At 36.9% G+C, this 23,699-nt stretch overlaps 1 protein-coding gene across 7 annotated transcripts in view; it reads right to left on the reverse strand.

Annotated features, from left to right (window-relative positions):
* DYM (dymeclin) overlaps positions 1-23,699 on the reverse strand; it is a 370,859-nt gene that overhangs the window by 104,951 nt on the left and 242,209 nt on the right. For 6 of the 7 annotated variants that reach the window (XM_022584514.3, XM_089895164.1, XM_089895160.1 and 3 more), the window contains one exon: positions 17,520-17,622. In XM_022584514.3, the coding sequence (XP_022440222.1) occupies positions 17,520-17,622 (103 nt within the window). Of the gene's footprint in view, positions 1-9,984; positions 11,759-17,519; positions 17,623-23,699 lie in introns of those variants that run through there. The other variant, XM_089895165.1, reaches the window with a different exon arrangement.

Consider the following 23,699-nt stretch of genomic DNA (forward strand, 5'->3'; position numbering starts at 1 on the left):
GTCCTTTTTGGTGTAGGATTTTCATATGTTACTAGAAAAAAGAGCAAGTTAACACTGGGCATCACTATTCCAGTTATCTTTAATCCGCCACAGTCACCAACAACAGAGCACTCCTCCCTCGGAACATTCATTCCTCTAAACAGAAAGGTGATACGGCTCTATTGATAAACAAAACCCAGTGAAAAAAAGAAAAGATAGATACTGAAATTTCAAACGTTGAGAAAAATAGATACGACTTAATAGTGTGTTCTATTAAATCCATATTAAATCTAAGGCCATAATTAAATCAGAAATAGAATATTCTTATGTTCAGATAAATTTTGGCCAGGAAGGATATATGGAAAAGTCCGTCTTACCTTCCATTCCTGAACAATGATAATCATACATGAATGAATACAATCATGGATGATAATATCCATCATTTACTGAAAACCTACTATGATCAATGCATTCAGTCAAGAACATTATATGTATAATCACTAATATTCAATCCAACTTAAAAAGTAGGTATTAGCATCCTCATTTTGTAGATGAGATAATCAAAGCTCAGACAGCTACAATAACTCCCCTAAGGTCATTAAGTAAATATTTACTAACCAAAGTAGCATATCAAGTAAGTGCTAAAACTTAAGTTAACTCAAGTCTGTCTAACTTGCACAGTAAGCTTATTCCATTACACCACAGCACACTGAAAAGTGAATTTTTAACAGGCTTCCTCGGTAATAAGCTAAAGTTTTCAGTGATGGGAGAATAAAAGATATATTTTCCTACTGTAGGTGGTAGAAGCTGTAGTGGTGGTAATAATGGCCACTAATATTTACATAATACGTATTTATATAGTTAAGGTTATATGCCACATATTGCGCTAAGTGCTTTCTATGCATTATCTCATTTAATTGGTACAACAATCCCATAGGCAAGGTATTATTGTTTTTATTTAACAAATGAGGAAACCAAAGATCAGAGGGGTTTAGGTCAAGGTCACATGAAGGTTAAATGTAGTTTTTTCAGATTCCAAAGCTCATATTTTTAAACTTATTTTCTAATTAAAAAAAACTTTCCCCATCTTTATTGGAGTTTAATTGCTTTACAGTGTTGTGTTAGTTTCTGCTGTACAACAAAGTGAAGCAGCTATATGTGTACATATATCCCCATATCCTCTCCGTCTTGAGCCTCCCTCCCACCCTCCCTATCCCACCCCTCTAGGTCATCACAAAGCATGGAGCTGATCTGCCTGTGCTATGCGGCTGCTTCCCACTAGCTATGTATTTTACATTTGGTAGTCTATATATGTCAGTGCTACTCTCTCACTTTGTCCCAGCTTCCCCTTCCCCCACTGTGTCCTCAAGTCCATCCTCTACGTCTGTATCTTTATTCCAAAGATCAGAGGGGTTTAGGTCAAGGTCATAGGCAGGTTAAGTGTAGTTTTTTTCAGATTCCAAAGCTCATATTCTTTAACTTAAAAAAACTGTGGTAAAATACACATAATATAAAATTTACCATCCTAACCATTTTTCTACCATGTCAGTAGTGTTAAGTATACTCACACTGTTGTGCAACCTCTTTAACTTCTTTAATTGGAAAAATTCAAATATATACAGCACGAAGACAGGACAGTATAATGAACCTCCATTCACCTTTTACCCAGCTCCAACAATTATCAACTCAGGGCCAACCTTGTTTCCTTATACTCACTCACTTCCTCCCCTCAAGTGTCATTTTGAAGCAAACCCCAGATATACCTTTATTAATATATTGGTAAGTATCTCCAAAAGATAAAGATTCCTCTTTTAAAACTGTAACCATAATGCCATTCTCACACATAAAAAGTTAATGGTAATCTGTGAAAATTATCAAATATCCAGTCAGTCCTCAACTTTCTAATTAGGCAAAAAAATGGTTTTTGTTCTTATTTTTAAGACAGTTTGTGAGAATGAGGATCCAAATCAAGTCGCTACGGTGCAACTGGACTTTATTAAAGGGTGTTTCTCTCTCTATCCTTTTTCACTGCAATTTATTAGTTGAATAAACCAGGTTATTTGTCCTATATAATTTCTTGCAATCTGGATTTTGCTGGTGGTGTTTCATGTTTCTCTGTTCTAGATATTTCCGGTAAATCGGCAGATGAATCTAAAGGCCTGATCAGACTAGATTTTTGTTGTTGTTTTTGTTTTTAAAACAAGACTCCTTCATGAATGGTGGCGTGTTCTACATCAGGAGGCACATAATGTCTGGTTCTCTTTTTGTAAGTATGAGGCTATTCATGTCTACTGCTTGGCTCTACTAATTTATTAAGGTTAATTAAATGGTGATATTCTAATTATATCATTCCCTTTTCAGTTATCAGCTATAACATTTCTCTAAAGAGGAACTTTCTCATAACTACTGTTTTGTTACCATCCTATATGAAAGGCAGGATAAATTCCTTGTTCCTTTCAGTAGAAATCTGGTTGCTAGCGATGTTCAATGCTGTGCTACTGGGCTGGTCACTGTTTCTGTGAGTTCAAAGGACAGAAGTAGAATGACTAGACATAGCTACAGATATTCAAAAACAAAAACCAGAGTCCATACAGAGTCTTCCTATTCAAACTAAGATCAAAGAGTTTTTATTCAATCTCTTCTATTTTATGTCTGCATATACTGCTCCCACGCCAAGAATCCAGGTTCCCAAGGCAATGGGGAAAACAAAATTAGAATACTGTACAATTACTCATTTGCTTTATCTTACATTAAAAGCCCATGTCATGAAATAACAATACCAAGGTTGCTACACAAACGTGATTAGTAAAAACAGTTTAATTTTTTTTTTCAGTTGTGTCTTAAGGTACAGCCTCCTAGGGATAAAAAGTCACTTGGATGTTTGGTTATACCACCTACTGGATATATATTTAGGTTTATTTATTTCAATTTATTTAAATTTTAGAGACTGTTCTTTTAAACTGTTTTATAATCATGTTATATGTATAATCACTAATATTCAATCCAACTCTACTGAAGGAACTTTTTCTTAGGAACTATTTATGTAGTTCTTAAGTTAAATCTAAAATCAAGAATTACTCAAAATCTAGCTTTATCCTTCTCAATCACTTTCATCCTATTCTTTTACTCTCTTTATAGGTAACAATTAAAAAAAAATTTTTATAGTTTGTCCTTCCATTGTTTTTGTTTTCAAATAAAAATAGATACAAATGGATATCACCAACCTACCCTGAGGAGGATGACTATGTGGCAACTTACAGAACTTCATATAGAAATACTTTTCATTCATTTTTATAGATGGATAGTACTCTACTGTATGAATGTACCAAAATTCATTCAACCAGTTCTTATCAATGGAGTTTTAGACTGAAGGTCAATTTGTTTGGTTTCAATGCTCTCACATATAATTTTATGTTTTATATATATATATATATATATATATATATATATATATATATATAGGTCTTTTATATAACTAGCCTTTCCATATGTGGTATATTTTATTTGCTTTCTTTTTATTTTTTGGTATTCAGGAAATTTGTATTTTTCTTCTAATGGTTACCTCTAGGTGAATAACTATATAATTCCTGTCTTCTTATTTTTTTGTCATTTTCTATTGGTTTGCTGCTGTAAACAATATCATATCAGCTAATTACCTCTTCTTCTTTCTCCCACTTCTCTCCCAGCATCTGACCTGATATAATATCCTTTAACTCCCAGTTAACCATCAGGCAATCAGCAGTTTATTCTACTTTTTACATGTTCTCACCATTTCCCTTCTCCATATTTTAATAGTTGTGATGTATCTGCATTGCCAGAGACACAGCCTTTACATACTATGCCACACTCTCTCCTTCGTGAATATTGTTTCATGCTAGCTCTACAAGTAAAAATATAGATAATGCTTATCACCAGTCTTTATGTTTGTATCTCTCCAGTCATTGTGGTTGTCTAAAGTTCTTTCTCTAGTACAGGGGTTGGCAAACTACGAACCACGGGCCAAATGAGATTTGTGGCCTGTCCCAATATGGCCTTTGAGCTAAGAATGGTTTTTGTATTTTTAAAGGGTTGTAAACAAAACAAAACACCCCACACAAAGATATGTGACAAAGATAGCAATGTAGCCTACAAAGTCTAAAATATTTACTGTCTGGCGCTTTATAGAAAACCTTTGCTGACCACTACTCTAGTAGAGCCCTCAGGAAGGGAACAATATTCTTGGAGTTCCTAGATTTCATAAGATTGTGTTTCTTATACTTGCAAGTCAGTTTGGTGGATATAAAATCCTTGGCTCACATTTGCTTTCCTTGAGTATCTTAAAAATGTTATTCCATTTTATTGTGGCATAAAACACTGCCCAAAAGTCTGTTGACAATTTTATTTTCTTCCCTTAAAAGTGACCTGGTCTTTTTGCCTGAGTACCCCTCAAATTTTTTTCTCTCTAGCTTTGTAACTCTGCAGTTTCACTGGCATATGTGTTGGTATTTGTTGTCCTAGGTTGATTTTCCAAGGCATATAGTGTATGCTCTTTCAACATGTAGTTTCAAATCTTTTTCCTTCATAATTTTAGGAAAGTTTCCTTGAAGTATTTTTTTTCTCTTGGGGGGATTCCTATTTTACATATGTATTTTATAAATACTATAGGATTTCTGCCTATAGTATTTAGTCACTTTCTCTCAAATCCTTTTTCTGTCATTTCTTTTTGCTTTTAAGCTTTTCCTCCTTTTTACTTTCTATTTTTCTTAAGGCATTATATCTATTTATTTACTAAATACTTTCTCTTTATGGATAGTCTACACGTCCCAAATAATTTTTTTATTTCTAATTTTATTTAGAAATAAAATTTATCCATTTGAGTATCTGTAATTCTGATTTGTTGTTCTGTTATATCCTGTATCATTTTCTTAGTTTCTTTTAGTTGTTTTGAAAAGTTATTTAACAGTTCACATCTAATTTATTTTTTTTATTTTTGGCAATGAACAAGCACTGATATATTTGTTTTAAAAAAAAAAGTTTTCTTTTAGTCACGTTAATATCAAGACAGACAACTAGTTGTTAGCTATGCAATTCTAGACAATTTAGTTACATTCTCTGAACCACTGTTACTTCAAATGATTAAAAAAAATTTTTTTTAACATCTTTATTGGAGTGTAATTGCTTTACAATGGTGTGTTCGTTTCTGCTTTATAACAAAGTAAATCAGCTATACGTATACATATATCCCCATATCTCTTCCCTCTTGCGTCTCCCTCCCTCCCACCCTCCCTATCCCACCCCTCTAGGTGGTCACAAACCACCGAGCTGATCTCCCTGTGCTATGCGGCTGCTTCCCACTAGCTATCGGTTTTACATTTGGTAGTGTATATATGTCCATGCCACTCTCTCACTTTGCCCCAGCTTACCCTTCCCCCTCCCTGTATCCTCAAATCCATTCTCTAGTAGGTCTGCGTCTTTATTCCCATCCTGCCCCTAGGTTCTTCATGACCCTTTTTTTTTCTAGATTCCATATATATGTGTTAGCATACGGTATTTGTTTTTCTCTTTCTGACTTCACTCTGTATGACAGACTCTAGGCCCATCCACCTCACTACAAGTAACTCAATTTTGTTTCCTTTTATGGCTGAGTAATATTCCATTGTATATATGTGCCACATCTTCTTTATCCATTCATCTGTTGATGGACACTTATCTATTTTAAAAGCATGGGTATATATCATGCTTTTATTTACAAGACATATTATTCTCCTTATTCTCTTTTTTTCTTCTCTCTTTGCACTGAATTTGACTGAGCTTTTTCTCTTCGCTCACTTTCTTTTTGGCCGTGTGGCATGTGGGATCTTAGTTCCCCGACCAGGGATCGAACCCATGCCCCCTGCATTGGAAGCGTGGAATCTTAACACTGGACGGCCAGGGAAGTCCCTCTTTTGCTCATTTTTAATGAAGTTAGTTTTCCCGACTTTTTTTCTCATGGAGGGTAGGTCAAGGTAGCACTCTCTAGTTCCAAGACCACCTTTTCTTTGTTTATGTGAAGTGCTCATAAACATGGTCATGCACTTTCTGGAATCTCCTGACTCTCTTCTCCGACCCTACATTTAACTGAAACCTTCTTTTTTCTTTGCTTATTGTCCCTGGCCTTCTCTGGGGGCTCCAATTCTAGCAGCTTCACTTCAGTGTGGGGCTTGGTCCTAGGAGAGAGCTTCAGCTATTTAGTTTAATTTTTTTTTTTTTAAGATTTAATTTTTTATTTATTTTTGGCTGCACTGGGTCTTTGTTGGTGCGTGCGGGCTTTCTCTAGTTATGGCAAGTGGGGGCTACTCTTCATCGCAGTGCGCAGGCTTCTCTTGTTGCAGAGCACGGGCTCTAGGCACACAGGCTTCAGTAGTTGTGGCTCGCAGGCTCTAGAGCGCAGGCTCAGTAGTTGTGGCACACGGGCTTAGTTGCTCTGCGGCATGTGGGATCTTCCCGGACCAGGGATCAAACCCGTGTCCCTTGCATTGTTGACAGGTGGATTCTTAACCACTGCACCACCAGGGAAGCCCTCAGCTATTTAGTTTTAGGAGTCGATAGGGCCCAGATGCTGGAACCCCTTCAGATCTTACAGCAGACCCCTGACAGTCGACTCTGAGTTAGGGTATGCAAAACCCCTACCAGTTTCAGGTGCTTTTCTCAAACTGGCCTGTGGACTTTCCAGTGAATACCTTTTGGCTACTTCTCAGATCCCTTGGAGGTCTCATTCCTTCTAGTTGCTCTCACACAGATACTGCAAGGATCTTGTAGCTCTTGGTAGTTTGTACCTACCCTCTGGTATTTTGGGTTTCATGTGGCTACCCTGTCACCTAGTTTTGTTGTAAATGTTGTGTTTGTTGATGCATTCTCTTTGTTTTCATGGGGAAATTTCAAGAAAACTAAAAAACTATGAAGCTGGGTTTATGTTCCAAGAATTCTCCTCACAAAGCTTATATGCCTAACCATCATATATACTGACTGTTAATTAAAGGCCCTTCCATTTTGTAAGACTCAGGATAAAACCACTCAAAACTTTTTATGATGTCTTCTCAGAGGAGCCTTTTATTTGTAGCATTCTGTAAAACATAAGCTGATATCTGTCTCGTCTATAAATATGTACAGCACTCTGTGACATCTACAAATGGCTGTCTCAAATCCTTAAATACTGTATTCTAGAATATGTTTCAGGGGACACGGTTCACACAGAATACAAAGAGAGTGGAGTCCCCTATAATGGCTGTGTATTGCAGCAATACAAATCCCTTTCTATATAACCAGAGAATGCCAATCACATTGGAAAAGGAAATCACACACAAAAAATCTACTTTAAGATACACTTTAAAGGCAAGGAAATCAAGGGTCAGAATGGCCACAAAAGTTGCCCAAGCCCACAGCAAATTAAAGGTAAACAAAACAAAACAAAACCCCAGAAACAGGTCTTATTTTCAGGCTGTTGCTCTATCCAAAACTTTTCTGGATCACTCGTCGATATGCATTTATTCAAGATGATTATAAATACAGTCCAGATAATCTCCTTCCCAGTCACTATACCCTGTCACGGCTCATGGAGGCTCCTGTCTCAAGCCCTGTGCACTCCCTGTTCCATCTTCCTAGAACACACTGACCTCTGCATGACTCATTGCTTCTCCTTCCTTAGGTTTTACTCAAATGTCACCTTCTCAATGAGGCATACCCTCCACTAACCACCCATTACACTGCTACCTTCCCATGGCCTGTGCTCCCAACCCCTTTATTCTGCTTTATTTTCCCATGGGAACTTCTTACATTTCATTCACTTGTTCATTCATTTGACCATGAATATAATCATTATACATCTCTCTTCATTAGAATGTAGGCTTCATGAGGGCAGAGATTTTTATCTCCACTGATGTCTTAAAGGGCAGAGAAAAGTGCCTGAGAAGACAGCAGTTGCTCACTACTTGCTGGATGCAAGAAGAGGGAATTTCAAGTACCACATGGAGTTTTCTTTAATGCATGTACTACTCTTTTGTAACTGATATTACTGTTAACCTGGATGATATTAGTAATTATATGAGAATTCACAATGGGTATGGGGAATTTAGGACTTGGAATCAGTTAATGAGCTAAAGCACTACTAATAATGAAACAAAAGTCACTCTAATTGGAATTCACTGACCAGTATGATACATAAGAGGTAACTTCATAAGAGAGTTAATACTGATTATTAAAGCCTCAGTATGTTTTAGGCTTAGAATTTGACCCTAAAGAGGATAAGTCATTAATTCATTCGCTAAGTTGATCAACTAACATTGTACGTTCAAGAAAAAAAGATATGTTTCAGAGTAACACAATATTCTCCTTATGACCTCAGTCAAAATACAAATTTGAGATCATAGAAGATACCAGGTGAGAGATAAGACTCAAATGCATAAAAATAATTAACCATGCCTACCCTATTTATAATCAAACATGCTAAGTAATTTCATTTCTGTGGTACCAAGTACACTTAAGAACTGAAACTTAGTTCTTATGTGTCAACTATCAAAAACAAATACTATGTTGTGTTAACAAATTAAGAAAACCAGTACACTCCAATCATGGAATAGCCTCTAACAACTGTCAAAGCACAAATTAACTTGACTTCTGTTTCCCAAGGCATACTGCTTCTCAGGACTGAGATCTCCAAATTCACATCTCAGAAACTCAAGTAATTTATAAATAAGTTAAGCAACAATTTAGGCTTAACTTTATCTGGTGTTAATTGAGTCTTCCAATAAAACCTGAAGCCTAGATAAACTCTGATGCTTTCATGTTCATTTTTGCATTTATAAGGTAATCCCCAAATACACTTGTAAGATTTCTTAAGAATTTTTCAGAAAGCCATGAAATTTCCAAGAAAATAGGCAAAGCTGAATTCTCAAATACAATTTGTTTTCAGAAATTAAATCCACTATGGAAAGAGTTGAATTTCCACTCATACAATGAGTAAGATTACTAGTTTTTTGGGGTCTTATTTGGAGAAACTACAATAAAGTGCCATTTATATTTGCAGCTTTGACTATAATCAACTGTAATAATAAGATACCAGCTCAAAAAAATTCTTTTCATTTAAACCTCTTTTGTAATACTGCTTTTTAATAACCCTCATAATAGCCGAATTAAAGGACCCCAACAGAAATCATTCATCCCACATAAAACAAACATTGCCTTTTCTTCTTAGCTTTGTTTTACAAGCTACATTATTTCCAGATGACGCTTGAGGGGACTATGGTTTCAAGAATTAGATGCTTAAATAGACAGCTGCTTTCTATTTGCCATGTAAATCAAGGATATATCAAAGAAAATTCCAAATAGCAGACTTCTTTTCTTCCTATTAGGAACTATGAACTCAGGCAGAAAGGGAAAAAGAGAGAGAAAAACAATAAAAATTCGAGCAAACAGAAAATTAAAATAATGATGTTTTTAACATCTTTATTGGAGTATAATTGCTTTATAATGGTGTTAGTTTCTGCTTTACAACAAAGTGAATCAGCTATACATATACATATATCCCCATACCTCCTCCCTCTTGCGTCTCCCTCTCACCCTCCCTATCCCACCCCTCTATGTGGACACAAAGCACCCAGCTGATCTCCCTGTGCTATATGGGCCGATTCCCACTAGCTATCTATTTTACATTTCGTAGTGTATACGATGTGTTTGCACTGAAATCTGGCAATGATTAATTAACCTTCTAAGAGAAGTTTAAATAATACAGAAAACCCATGCATATTAAATTCAGTAGCAATGTGTGATAAATTTGTAAAAACCAGTGATTTTTTTTCATTTTTTCATTTTTCCCCCCCTTCCCATTGTAGTGAAAATATTCTTATCTGCTGCTCTACAGAGCTAATATAAAAACAGCTTTTCCTAAGATTCTTCAAACTTTCTTTGTTATTTAAGAAATCACTATGATTTCTTAAATTATCACACATTGCTACTGAATTTAATATGCATGGGTTTTCTGTATTCTTTAAAGTTCTCTTAGAAGGTTAATTAATCATTGCCAGATTTCAATGCAAACATATCCTATTTCCTTTTAGAAGGAACATAAAAGTTATTTAAGTATTTTTAATGATAATTTTTAAAAATCCTTAAAAAGAATATTCTACCATATTCCATAAGAAGGGACAGGACAAATTTCCTCTCTAGGAATAAAGAAAGGGCAATATTCTTTACCTCAATTCAGGCGTGCTTTTTAGGAGTGAAGAAATTTTTCTTTTTTAAACAAGAGGGGATCCCTCCAACTAAAACTGTCCTTAGAAGCATACTCAGAACATTTCTGGAACTCCTAGTTCAGAAATGCATCCAAAGCCAAGTTATAACACAACCAAGAAAATCAGTCTGATTATGTTAAAGTCAGGCCTGGTTTTTAATTAGGAAGAAAAGTGGCAGGGATAGGGTGTGGAGCTTGCTCACTTGTTAGAGGCCTCATTTATTTGATTTTTAAAATCAATTGTTCTAAAGAAGAAACCTTCTGGGACCTAATCAGTGTGGGGCTTGGAATCTGTTAATACTTAAGTTCAAAGCAGTTGTTTCTAGGGATGTTCACAAGATTTGCAACCCTATTCACAAGATCGGGCTCTGTTTTTTACATTGGTTTTGACATTAGGAAAGTAACTATCAATATAAAGATCTTGATTCAAATTTCATGATCCTCCTTGGAGAAATGGTTGATTTTAGGGCTGGAGCAGGGGAAATAACAAGATGAGTTGGAGCATCTTGAAGGCCGCAAAAAAAAAAAAAAAAAAGGTTGACGCATATTCAAAGGGCAGAGGATACACCTGAAAGAGCTCCCAGTGCCTAAAATTGGAACAACCTGAGTCACAAAATAACAACACTTCTGGATGATAAGAAGAAAATTCGTATCCAGGAGTCCATAGTGATAGAAATATACAACTGCATAGATAAATACATCAGGGAGAGGTGACAACTCTTCCTTGCAGAAGAATTCTAATAATAAATTTAGAGGGAATGAGACAAATGGAAAATCACTAATAAATCAGTAAAATAATGCTGAAGCCAGATCAATCAATGGATGCTAAAATTTGTGGGAAAATGTATAGGAAGAAACAGGATATCGGCATCATCTCAAAGTATCTCCCCTATATACTGTTCCAATATAGTGGAAATCTTTAATAATCTAATAAAGTATTTCCAATATAGTGGAAATAACTACTATATAAAACATACAGGGGGCTTCCCTGGCGGCGCAGTGGTTGAGAGTCCGCCTGCCGGTGCAGGGGACACGGGTTCGTGCCCTGGTCCGGGAAGATCCCACATGCCGTGGAGCGGCTGGGCCCGTGAGCCATGGCCGCTGAGCCTGCGCGTCTGAAGCCTGTGCTCCACAACGGGAGAGGCCACAAAAGTGAGAGGCCCGCATACCGCAAACAAAACAAAAAAACAACAACAAAAAAACATACAGGAATTTCAATGGGAAAATCAGCAAGTTTATGGTGAAGAATCTGGACAGACATCATCCCAGTGAAGTGATCAATACCAGTAATACACACCAACACCATGTATTCTCCGAAATGATGTACTGAGAAGGGCATATCACTTCTGTAGTATCCTTCCCAATAATGCATAACATCATTCTAATCATGAGAAAATGCCAGACAAACCCAAACTGAGGGACATCCTACAAAATAACTGGTTAGTACTCTTCCAAGGTGTCAAGGTCATGAAATCCAAGGAAAGACTAAGGAGACGTGACAACAAAATGCAATGTGGGATCATCCTGGATTGGATACTAGAAAAGAGTAAGGGCATTAGTGTCAAAACTGGTAAAATTCAAATGAGATTTGTGTTTTAGTTAACAGTATTGTACCAAGGTTAATAGTTTTGAAAAATGTTCAATGGTTATGTAAGATATTTACAAAAGGGAAAGCTGGTGAAGGATATATGGAAATTCTTGAATACTCTTTGTAAGTCTAAAATTATCTAAAAATAACAAAGAAGAGAAGGAAGGACTGAGGGAGGGAATAAAAAAAGGGAAGGAAGGGAGGGAGGGAGGGAGGGAGGGAAGGAGGGGAAAATAAGTCATATACTTGACAAAAATGTAAAGATCTATGCTTATAAAGAAGAGTATAAGGCAAAAAGTGTAAGTTCTATTTTCCCTTCCCTTCAGTCTGACTCCCTACAGGTAACCACTATTTAATAGTTTATGAATTATTCCAGAAAAATTAAATGCATATTTTCAAACATACATGTACATATAACCTACATACTATAAAGTATGGTTTTCTGTTTGTTTCTACTGATTTAAGTGTTATGGATATCTTTTCAGATAAACCTATATGGACTGAATTTGTTAAAAAAAAATGTCTGCAGAATAACTGCATTGGATAGATTTAAACTTTAATCAGTCCCCTATTGATAGATTTTGCTCTTAAGCCAGGCTGAAAAATACACATATCTTTTTGTAACTGCATATCTAATTGACTTTAGCAGTTTCTAAAGTCAAGACACTACTCAAGAATCATTTTCCCTAATTGAAAATATTAACTTTCTCAAAGTATAAAATTTATTTTTCTAACATTCACCCTCATGCCATAATGCCAGTAAAGCTGGTATCTATATGCTATTACGTTCAACAAATAGTTCTTTTTTTCTTTTTCCTAGTGCTCCAAGTACTACTTTTTTTTAATGGCTTCACTGAGACAACATTCACACACCACACGTACTTTGTCAATTTAAAATGTACAATTCAGTGGTTTTCTGTACATTCAGAATTGTGCAACCATCACCGCAATCTAATTTTCAAACACTTTTATCATCCCCGAAAGAGACCATGTACCGTCAGCAATCACTCACCATCCTACATCAATCACATCGTGGATTTTTTTCCAATAAATATACAGTTGGACCTCCATATTGTCAGGTTTTACTTCTGTGGATTTAACCAACCTTGGATGGAAATTTCTATCTGTGGTTGGGTGAATCCTCAGATTCAGAATCTGAAGATATGGAGGGCCGATTGTACTATACCACTTTATATAAGGGACGTGAGCATCCTTGGATTTTGGTATATGCGGGGCCTCCTAGAATCGATCCCCCTCAGATACCAAGGGACAACTGTATACTACGTTTTTTCCTATACATGCATACTTACGATAAAGTTTAATTCATGAATTATGTACAGTAAGAGAATATCCAAATTGCTCGCACCACTACTCTTAGGCTTTGGGGTCATTAAGTAAAATAAGGGTTACTTGAACACAAGCGCTGCAGTACTGCAACAGTCATCTGATAACCCAGATGGCTACTATGTGACTAATGGTCGGGATATGCTGGACAAAGGGATGATTCATGTCCCAGGCAGGACAGAACTGGATGTCGAGAGATTTCATCACACTACTTAGAATGGTGTGAAATTTCAAACTATGAATTGTTTATTTCTGGAATTCTCCATTTAATATTTTTGGACCGCTGTTGACCGTAGGTAAATGAAATCTCAGAAAGCAAATCGTGGCTAAGGGGGGAGTTGACTGTACTTGCTTTTAGCAAGTTGATGATAAACTCTTAGTTACTGTTTATACTTCTGCTGATTTTTCTGATTTGGCTCCTTACCCTTTGGCCAGGGTCTTTTTCGCTTGTGCCTTTGCATTTACGTTTGGAATGAGATGGGAAAGTTGGTCCTATGAAAAGGTTCAAAAATTCTTTGATGATCATGGGGCAAAATTTTGGTTCCTTATGATTCCACCTAGAATAAAAGTTAGATTCCTCTCATCTCAACTAGTTGCTACGATAATTGTTAGAAATTAGGGAAACAATGGTTACATGACATGTGACAACAGTCATAATTAAAAGCCATGTTTATATTTAAAAAGCAACTATAACTCACTTATTATTTTTGCTTCATTGTCTATATTCAGGTTCTGTTTTATATGACCAAAGTTGTTTTAGAGGCTTATTCTTATTAAAAAAAAATGTTGGGACTTCCCTGGTGGCGCAGTGGTTAAGAATCTGCCTGCCAATGCAGGGGACACGTGTTCAAGCCCTGGTCCGGGAAGATCCCACATGCTGCGGAGCAACTAAGCCTGTGCGCCGCAGCTACTGAGCCCGTGAGCCACAACTACTGAAGCCCACGCACCTAGAGCCCGTGCTCCACAACAAGAGAAGCCACCGCAATGAGAAGCTCACACACCACAACGAAGAGTAGCGCCCGCTCACCACAACTAAAGAAAGCCCGCGAGCAGCAACGAAGACCCAATGTAGCCAAAGGTAAATAAAAATAAATAAATCTATTAAAAAAAAGTGTTGAAAGATTCTTCTTTAACAACTCTCTCATGTCTCTTTAGTCATTGAATTAAACTTTATGAAACCTGGATATAAAGACACCAAAACTCAGCCAAGTCAACTGAACTTCACTAGCTTTCCTAGACAACTTTATCACTCTCTGTAATGAGCATTCTCTCTCCCCATGGAGAACTTGAGTATAATTTTTTGTTTTATTTTCCCTTAAGCAGTCAGGGAATTTTCTCATTCTCTAGAAGCTGGCTGAAGGCTTCAGGTTTCCCCTGAGGTGTTCAGACAAACATGGCTGTACTAAAGTACTAACACTAATGTTTTTGTAACTTGCTATTTGCTTTCTATGTTGTTAGTCAATTGACTGGTGAACTACACAGTATAATGAGAATAAACATTTTCTTAATAAACTCAAAATTCTCTAGGTAGACTGAAAGTACTCTATGTACTACAGTGAGAAGAAAAACATATCCTTATTTTTACACAGTTATTCAAACTCTGCTACTATAGTTCTCTCAATCCTGCTGTAGAAAGTATACATTCAGGAATCCACTGCTGCATTAAGACCCTTTCGTTTTCCTGTTCCATCTTTTACAAACAAGTTTTCTAAAGCATTAGTCGAGGACACAGAATTTCATGTGGTTGTTGGCAGAGACACTTAACAAGTAAAATTTCTGGGGAAGAAAACGGGAACATACTCTATTTGCCCAGTTAATGACCAAATTAAAAGAGAATGAGAATATGGTTTCAAATGTTCTCTCACTTATACGTAGTATTTTGAGCAATGGGAATGACCAATAAAACATCAGTTATCACCAAAGAAGAACATAGTGTAGTACTTACTTTTAAGGTTGCTATTGTTTTTTTTAATCACCTTTCAGGTCAGTGGCAGGAGGAGTGATTCACAGTTATCAACACTACTACTGAATCAGTGTTACCCACCCTCTGCACTTAGCTCCGAGGAAAGGCAGCAAAATTCAAGTTCATAAACCCATTTGGAAAATGCTGTGATTTGCAAAGTCTCATACCCACAAATGTTATAATAAGGACTGTCAATGGCAGATTCCAAATGGAATTTTCTTTGTATTTCTAGGAAGCGGATGCCTCAAGAAATTCAGTTTTACTCAGTGAAACCTTCATGCAAGAGGAAAACAGTCAATGACCTGTAAAGTTCAACAGAATTCATATGTCCATTACAAGTTCAACTTGTCCTTTCACTGCATAATCACCTCCATGATTGGCAAATACTGTTAAACATGACCTGTTTTCTCAAAGAAATATCAATTTTCTGGCCTCTGATTAAAGGAGAATACTGCTAGGGCAACCTCAGTACTACATACATTCAACACATTTTTGTGGAATTAACAGGAATACTATATAAATCAAATAATATGTGTATAAAAATGACAAAATACTTACAGATGACCAAAATTTAAGTTCTTAATAAACATAATCCCCATTGCCACTCTGGCCCCAACTGAGGTTTCCAAGGAGCAATTAGAAAGAATTATTTTTCTTAGAACAAGTCATGACAAGGATAGAATTAAGTCAACTATAATGCTCATTTTTTTCAAGAAATTGAGAATATTCAACTAGCAGGAAAATCTTAAAAGATACTAATTTTTTTGGTAGGAGAGAAGTACTTTGGAATTTTAAACTTCATAATGGGAAGACAGACCATAACATCTCTCTCACACCCCCACTAAATAAATAAATAAAAGAGATGAAAAATAGCACCAGTCAGGTTGTGGCTGCACACAGCTATCTCTGTTTATCAGCGTCTGATATCTGGACTGGGTGCTGTTCCCACAGTCTCATATCAGCACAACCATTTAGAAATGAAACAAATGACAGCAGGAAACAAGCAAAACAATTCTCCGGTTGTCTGGTACACATCACCACCTCAAACTTAGGATATAAAAGTTCTCTCCTAAAGTTTCTAAATATCAACTCATTAACTTGTCCCCAGACAAACAAACAGGGAGGTCCTTATTAGAACTGGATGAACTACCTCTGTGGTCCGTGACATGAAAGTTTTTAGCATCCTCATCTAAGGTATGTTCCAAAACACAAGAGGTGTCACAGACAGTGGCACAGCCCTAAAGGAACTCATAACGAGTTCCCCCTCCTATTATATAATGCTCATCCCTGTGCTGTGTTCTATTCCATCATCATCCCCTGAGGTCAGGTGGTAATAAGCTCTTCATCTTTAAAGAGGAGGGAACAAATGCAACATGTTATGCTATTCTCTGCTGACCATGACTGACGAATTGGAGCAGCATACTGACCCAAGCAGAGACAATTAGATTCTCTCTCCCAGGATCTGAGAATTAGGACTCTGATCAGTCAGCAAAAGGCATGACACTCCCAAGGACATGTTAAGGGTTGGGAGGGAAAGGGGGTGGGGGAGGGGTCGGGGTTGCTATTTCAGTCAGCAAATAGGGAAAACGGGCCTACGGAAAGCAGCGGCAGAATAAAACTGAAGCAAAAAGAAGCAGATAACAGAAACTAAATGCCCCAGAAAGAGAGGTTTTTTTTTTTTTTTCTAATTTTAAGAATTATCATTCCTTATGTATGTATGTATGTATGTATGTATGGCTGTGCTGGGTCTTCATTGCTATGCATGGGCTTTCTCTAGTTGTGGTGAGCAGGGGCTACTGTTCCTTGCGGGGCACGGGCTTCTCATTGCAGTGGCTTCTCCTGTTACAGAGCACAGGCTCTAGGAGCATGGGCTCAGTAGTTGTAGCGCGTGGGCTTAGTTGCTCCATGGCATGTGGGATCTTCCCGGGCCAGGGCTCGAACCCATGTCCCCTGCATTGGCACGCGGATTCTTGACCACTGGACTACCAGGGAAGTCCCAAGATAGGCTATTCTGAATGAATCCAATGGCTTTTCCATTTCAGGTTCTCATTCTCTGAAATCTAGGTGTACATCTTCCCCTTGAGTTCCGTGAGAAAAGTTTGCACACTTCTTATAAAATCCCTCCTTTTGTTTCTCCGTAATTAGTTTGAGTGGTTTTCTTGACTAATAAGATTTCTAATTATTAACAATCATTGATTTAGGGTTGACTTTCTTCAACTACTTGTTAATAATCATCAAAATTTTTTTCCCTTGATTTGAGATGTCAATCCTTTATTTACCTATCATAGGTTTCTCAGGGAACAAGATCACAGCCAGATCTTGGGAAGAGAGGGGTATTGTTATTTTTAAATTTAGCAATGAGAGGAAAATTTTTTTATTGACAAAGTAAGGTAACTACTTACATAATCTGGTAGAGGAACATCATTGGAACTCAGCGAACCTCTCAAGGACTGTGTGGCTTGTTCCAGAACTTTGTTGTGTTTTTTAGACAGCAAGGAAAACAAGCTGAAAAAAAAAAAACAAAACCCCAATTATATTAAAAGAACTAAGTGTCTCCTTTTCTAGGTTTTATATTGACATTCCACAGAATGTCGATTATTCTAAAAGATTCTTCTTTTCGTGCCTGTGTTAACAGCAGGATTAACAACACTCTTGATATAACAAATAATAAAGTGAAAAGAATGTTTAAATTATAAGGGTTCTAAAATAAAAGTTTGCCAGTTTCAAATTATATTTCAAACAGAGGAGGAATTTTCAGAAGACTACTATCATGGACAGGACAGCGGACAGGTATTAAGAAAACCTGAGATATGGACTGACTTTATGAGTAACTCATAGTGCAATCTGTTACAAGTTACTTGAGCTTGCTGTATCCCAATTTTCTCATCTTTTTTTTCTATCTTACTGCATGGGTTTATTTATTTTATTTTATTTTTTTAACATCTTTATTGGAGTATCTCATCTTTCAAATAAGTGCACTGGATTATTTCTCTAGCATAATACAGAGTCTATGATTCTATATTATAGCTTTATATTCTTATTCTCAAAAAGAATGGCTTTAAACATATGTATTATAAGAGTTTTACTTTACTGGTACTGAATAACTCCCCTGTGTAAACAACTAAAAAAAACTGAACAAAATACATAAAATAACTGTTTTCAGATGTTGAACATCTGAAATGTTCAAAACCTGCCCCAGTGTCTTCTTGAACGTTTGGCTAAATGCAAAGAAAAGACCCCACAAGGTGTGGCAGTAAACCACCATCCAGGAGCCACAAACTGAACAGAGATTTTGGAGATCACAAAAGGCTGGAGGTATGCTGAAGTTCCAACCAGCCAGAGTGGATAAAACTCACTGAACATGAACACTCAGTTGAATTCTCAGAAACGCCACGCTTTAGGAGTAGGGCTATTCTAGCCCAGAGTAAAGATGATTCTAAGATGCATCCCAACAGACCTAAATGAGCAATTTTCAAAGTATAAAACAAATTTACATTAAATGTAAATGGATTAAACACTCTCGTTAAATGACAGAGATTGTCAGACTGGATAAAAAAGCAAAACCCAGTAACATGCTATTTATAAGAGGCACGCTTGTAAATTTAAAGATACAGATAAGTGAACAGTAAAACGATACAAGAGAGATATTGTATAAACACTAATCATAAGAAAGCTGGAGCGGCTATATTAATATTAGACAAAGTAGGCTTAAGGATAAGAATATTATTACCCAAGATAAAGAGAGAAATTTTATAGTGATGAAATGGCAAATTTATCAAGAAGCTATAACAATCCTAAATGTGTATGTACCTAATAATAGAGCTTCAAATACACATAATTATATGATCCTAATGTTAAAGCTACTATATCTAGTGAATAAAGAATTCTTCCTTGGGCTAGATGACAAGTTAAAAATACAGACAGTTCTGATTCCATGTACTTTTCCATTTAAGTATGACCTGTAGTATCTTCTTTAATGCCCAAAACATTACTCTAGTATTTCTTAGTGGTATCTTTCTAAACCGAATATTGATTTGAATATCAATTTATGAAAATCTCTACTTATTTCAAATGGTTTAAATGGGATAATTACTGAAAACAAGACTACTAAGTATTCTTTCTAGATTAAGTTTTAACAATAAAATGTTAAAAAATGAATGAAAAAAATTCCTTAACACTTATTGGTAATGCTGGATGTGTACAAAGCAAATGTAACAAAGCCAAGAATATTCTCTAAATCTATACTCAAATACAGCAGGAAAATAAGTGAAATAATTACTAAGTGAATAAGTGTGAAATCATATGATACTGATCAAGCATATGTTGATAAGAGAGACTTCTTTGAAATGGAATAGTTCAGCAAAGTTTCATGAAGGGTTAGACTTTATGAAGAAGGAAAAAGATTTGTGCAAGAGAAGAGAGAGGCATTTCCAAACAGAAGGCAAATCACAGAGGCAAAACAGGGGACAGTGAGAAGACTGAAGTGGAAGTGATGTAAAGAAGTAGGGAAAAAGACTCAATCTGTAAGGGTATGTATATTCTTTTCAATCATTTTACTTTTCTGGGTCTTCTCTATTTGAGGTTTAGTTTTGCTTGTTTTTTCTTTTTTAAGGTTAAAAGTAAACATCACACTTTTTCCTCACATCCATACCCACGATCCACTGGTAACAAATGTTAGCAGTTTATTATCTATGATTCCAACAATATTATATGCATCAAGGCATGTATATGAATGAATACTGTACATATACATCCATGTTTTCTTCCCACAAAATAGGTACTGCTCTGTACCTTGCACTTTTTCCACTTAACAATATAATCCTTGATTCGTTCAATAAACACATACTGGGTGCCAGTTAACTGATATCCAAGCATATGGATATACCTTAATTTACCTAGTCCATTAGAAATGAATCACTGCAATGGTTCCAGTTTTTTGTATTATAAATAGCACTGCAATGAACGCCCTTGTACATAATTTTTAGTATATCTGAGGTGAGACTGACTATAGATAAAGTAAAACTGCTGAGTAAAAGAATAACTGAACATAGTACTAAACTGCAATGGGGGTATATATTCTTAAATATGCAAATTATTTTGCAGGCAATGAAAAATAAAAGATAAAAATATGTTGGGATAGTGCATAAAGCATATTCACATGGAAATGCATAAAAGAGGGCAATTAGTAAGATTCTTTTAATTGGTTGTAGTGTATTTTCTGGAATAAATGGAGTTTCAGAAGTTTTTTGAGACTGAACGGACTTTGGTGGTTGATTTTAGTATAGGGCATGGCAAGACTCAGAGGCATCAATTGGATGCCCAAACAAAAAGCAAAAGCAATAAATATACCTGGAAGAAGTGAGCTTTTTGGTGTTAGTAAGAGGAAAGGGGACAAGTGAAGTACAGCAGTGCACTTTAAGTTTACAAAATACCAGGAGCTGTTTTATGGGTTCAATAAACCTGGGATTTTCTCTGTCAGTGTTCTAAGAGTGTACCCTTCAGAGAAGGACAACAGAGGTAACCTATGGTAACTTTTATCATCACTTTCAGAAATTTATGGAACAAGTCCTAGGAATCAAAGCAAAAAGGATTTGATATTGTTTCCTTTGGAGAAGAAAGCCTAGTTTGTTTATTTTAAAAGAGAATACTAACAATCCTTTTTCCTTGTTGGTAAAAGACAAAACAAGGAAGAGAGCTGCAATTCAAACGTAAGCTCTTTCAGTTGCACATAACAGAAAATTTGACTGTTATGGGCATAAAATGTTGACATGGTCCACCTCAAGAAGCTGTGGTTACTGCTCCCAGCTGTTTTTAAGAAAGTTGGTGTAAGAACAGATGATTTGAGGTCACTCCCAGTTTTCTATCATGAATTAAAAACAGAATTCACACTTACTCAGGCTGTTATTCTTCTACAATCTAATATGCTTTTTTCCTCAGGTCTGCTAGCCAGAGCTCTCAAAGTTGTTGTGTTTTTTTTTTTAATTTTTAAAAAACATTCTAATTTTGTCTCCTGTTTAGCATTTGTAGGGCAAAATGACCTAAATTTATATGAGACATGACTTTCAAATTGCTGAGAAAAGTAACTTTTGCTTAAAGCTTTTGCATTCAAAGTACCAGCCCCAGCTAAATGCTAGAGTGAGTGACACACATGATGTTTGTATGGAAGGGGTAATTCCGATTCTGGACATAAGTGAAACTGATTCCAAGTGTATTGATCTTCACTCAGGATACTTTTTTATTTAAATTAGAAAAAGACTAGATTTTCCTTTTTGTACAAGAATGTTCATTGTAAATTGGTTTAACAGTGAAAATTTAAAAACAACAAAAACTCTCAGGAATGGAATGGGTAAATAAACTGTGGAAGGGTCATACAATGGCATACTATGTAGCAATTTAAGGTTATCTAAAACTATGTGTAACAATAGGGATAATCCTCAAAAACAATGTTGTTCTACAAGCAAGGACCCTTGTAGAGAATGTGAATGAGGTATTATTTATATAGTGTTTTTAACATGCAAAACATTACACATCTTCTACAGATAAAACATTTGAAGTAATAAAACATATACGGAAATGATAAACACTACATTTAGGATAGTCATTATTCTCTGAGAAAGAAGAGAGGAAATAGGATCAGGGAGGAAGAAATAAGAGGTTCAGCTCTCTCTCTCTAAAATGTTCTTTCAGTAATACTGCATACATACATAGGTGACTGCTATATTACTGGGGTTTTTTTGGTGTATACCTGAAATATTACACATTTTAAAAACTGGAATAAAAAGAACACACTATCCTGAAGAAAACAGAGCCCCGGCCAAAAGCCAGCGTTTCACAAAAGAAAGAAGCACATAAATATGCATGATGAGTCCAACCTGGAATGTGCTCAGAAAACCACTGGCTGCTGCCAAGGGCTGTCCTTTAGGGCGCCCAGCTGGTGGCAGGAGATGAGGACAGTTTAAAGACAGACTGTGAAGGGTCGCTTGTGGCACATCAAAAGTCCTGGACCTTTCTGTATGGAGTAAGAAGCTAATGTTACAGTCTTACAAAATGAGTTAAAGAGACATGATTCCTTGCCCCCAAGGAAATCAAGTCTAATGGAATAAGGGGAAAAAAATGTCTACAATACTGAAATCAGAGAACTCCATGGGTCTGAAGAGAGTGCCATGGGAGTACAGTTGAAGGTTAGGTACGCTTCACAGAGGAAATCTCCCTTGATGGTGGCCTTGAAGGTTAGGGGGTTTGCTTGTTGGGAAAAGTAAAGGGGGAGGGAGAGCCATTCTGAAAGGGGGAAAAGTGTATAGAAAGGCACAGAGAGACTTCAGGGAAGTACCAATAGCTTATAAGGCCAGAAAAGTGCAAGTCCACTGCGGCAGAGGGTTCGAGATGGCGAGAGATGAAGCTAGCAAGGTCAGCATGGGCCTGTTAAAGACCATGCAGGAGGTCTGCACTAAGTCACTGAGACAGACAGTAACTCAAACAGTTACCAAGAACCTACTACATGCCAGGGAATGAGAGAGTTGTCTGCCTGGGATGCAGCAACAAGCAAAAGCCGCACGATCTCTGTTCTGTGCTCCTGGAGGGTGCAGTCAGGTCAAGGAGGCTATGCCTACACAGAAGTTCTACTGTCACTGTGGTGATGGAGACAAGTATGGCTTGCACTGGGGACAAAGATGAGGGCTGCCTGACCGTACCTGAAGTAAGGACAGGAAATCATTTCCGGAGGTGATGCCTGAGCTGAATCTTAAGGAACAATCCGGAGTTAGCCAAGCAAATCAGGCAACGGTAAAGGTAATGTGGCCAGAGAAAAGAGCATGAGGGTAGGCAGAGAAATCTGCGCACTGTGGGTGCAGTAAACATCACAGCACGCACACGCATAAAGTGTTAAGTATCTGGAGCACCACGATATGGTCAGGGCAGTAGCGGCAATAGTTCATAAAGTGCCTCTTGTGTCTTACTTAGACCCTGGACTTCATCCTGAAAGCCAGAGGTGTTTTCTGACAGCAGGACTATAATGATAAGTAAGAGGGACAGAAGCAAAGCTGCTATGCTCGGTGTCCAGGTGGGAGGTGGGGGGCAGGGACGGGCAGGAGGGGTGATGGAGCAAACTTGCTCATCTCTGTCCTCTATCTCTCCCTGACGCGCTCTCATCTCGTGGTGGCCGCAGAGGCCCTGTCACGGAACCTGAAAACCACATACCTGTGCAGAGAGGTATAAGTATATAACAATTACGTTCGTTTTAGAAAGATTCCTTGGCTCCTCAAGAGGATGGGAAGGATGGACAGGGGCTGGCAAGGGAACAGGAGTGGAGACAGAAAGATACTTTGGGTAACTTTTACGCCGCTAAAAGTGAGAGGTGAGGAGGGCTTGAACTGAAGCAAATATGAGCTATTTGGAAAGCAAAGGAGGCAACACAGAGTGAAAAAAGGGGATCATGGGTGACTCTCAGGTTTGGGAAACTTAGTGGCTGCCTGAGAATGTGACTGAACATGCCAGGGATATACCGAAGAAGAGCCAGAGAGTAGGGAGAAGACCCAGGAAGACAAAGAGCTGTGCCTCAAAGAAAACAAGAGCAGCAGCAGCTC

This window comes from Delphinapterus leucas, chromosome 14 (assembly GCF_059928025.1).
Source record: "Delphinapterus leucas isolate spDelLeu-1000000601 "Yukka" chromosome 14, BTC_Dleu_Yukka2, whole genome shotgun sequence".
Taxonomy (NCBI): domain Eukaryota; kingdom Metazoa; phylum Chordata; class Mammalia; order Artiodactyla; family Monodontidae; genus Delphinapterus; species Delphinapterus leucas.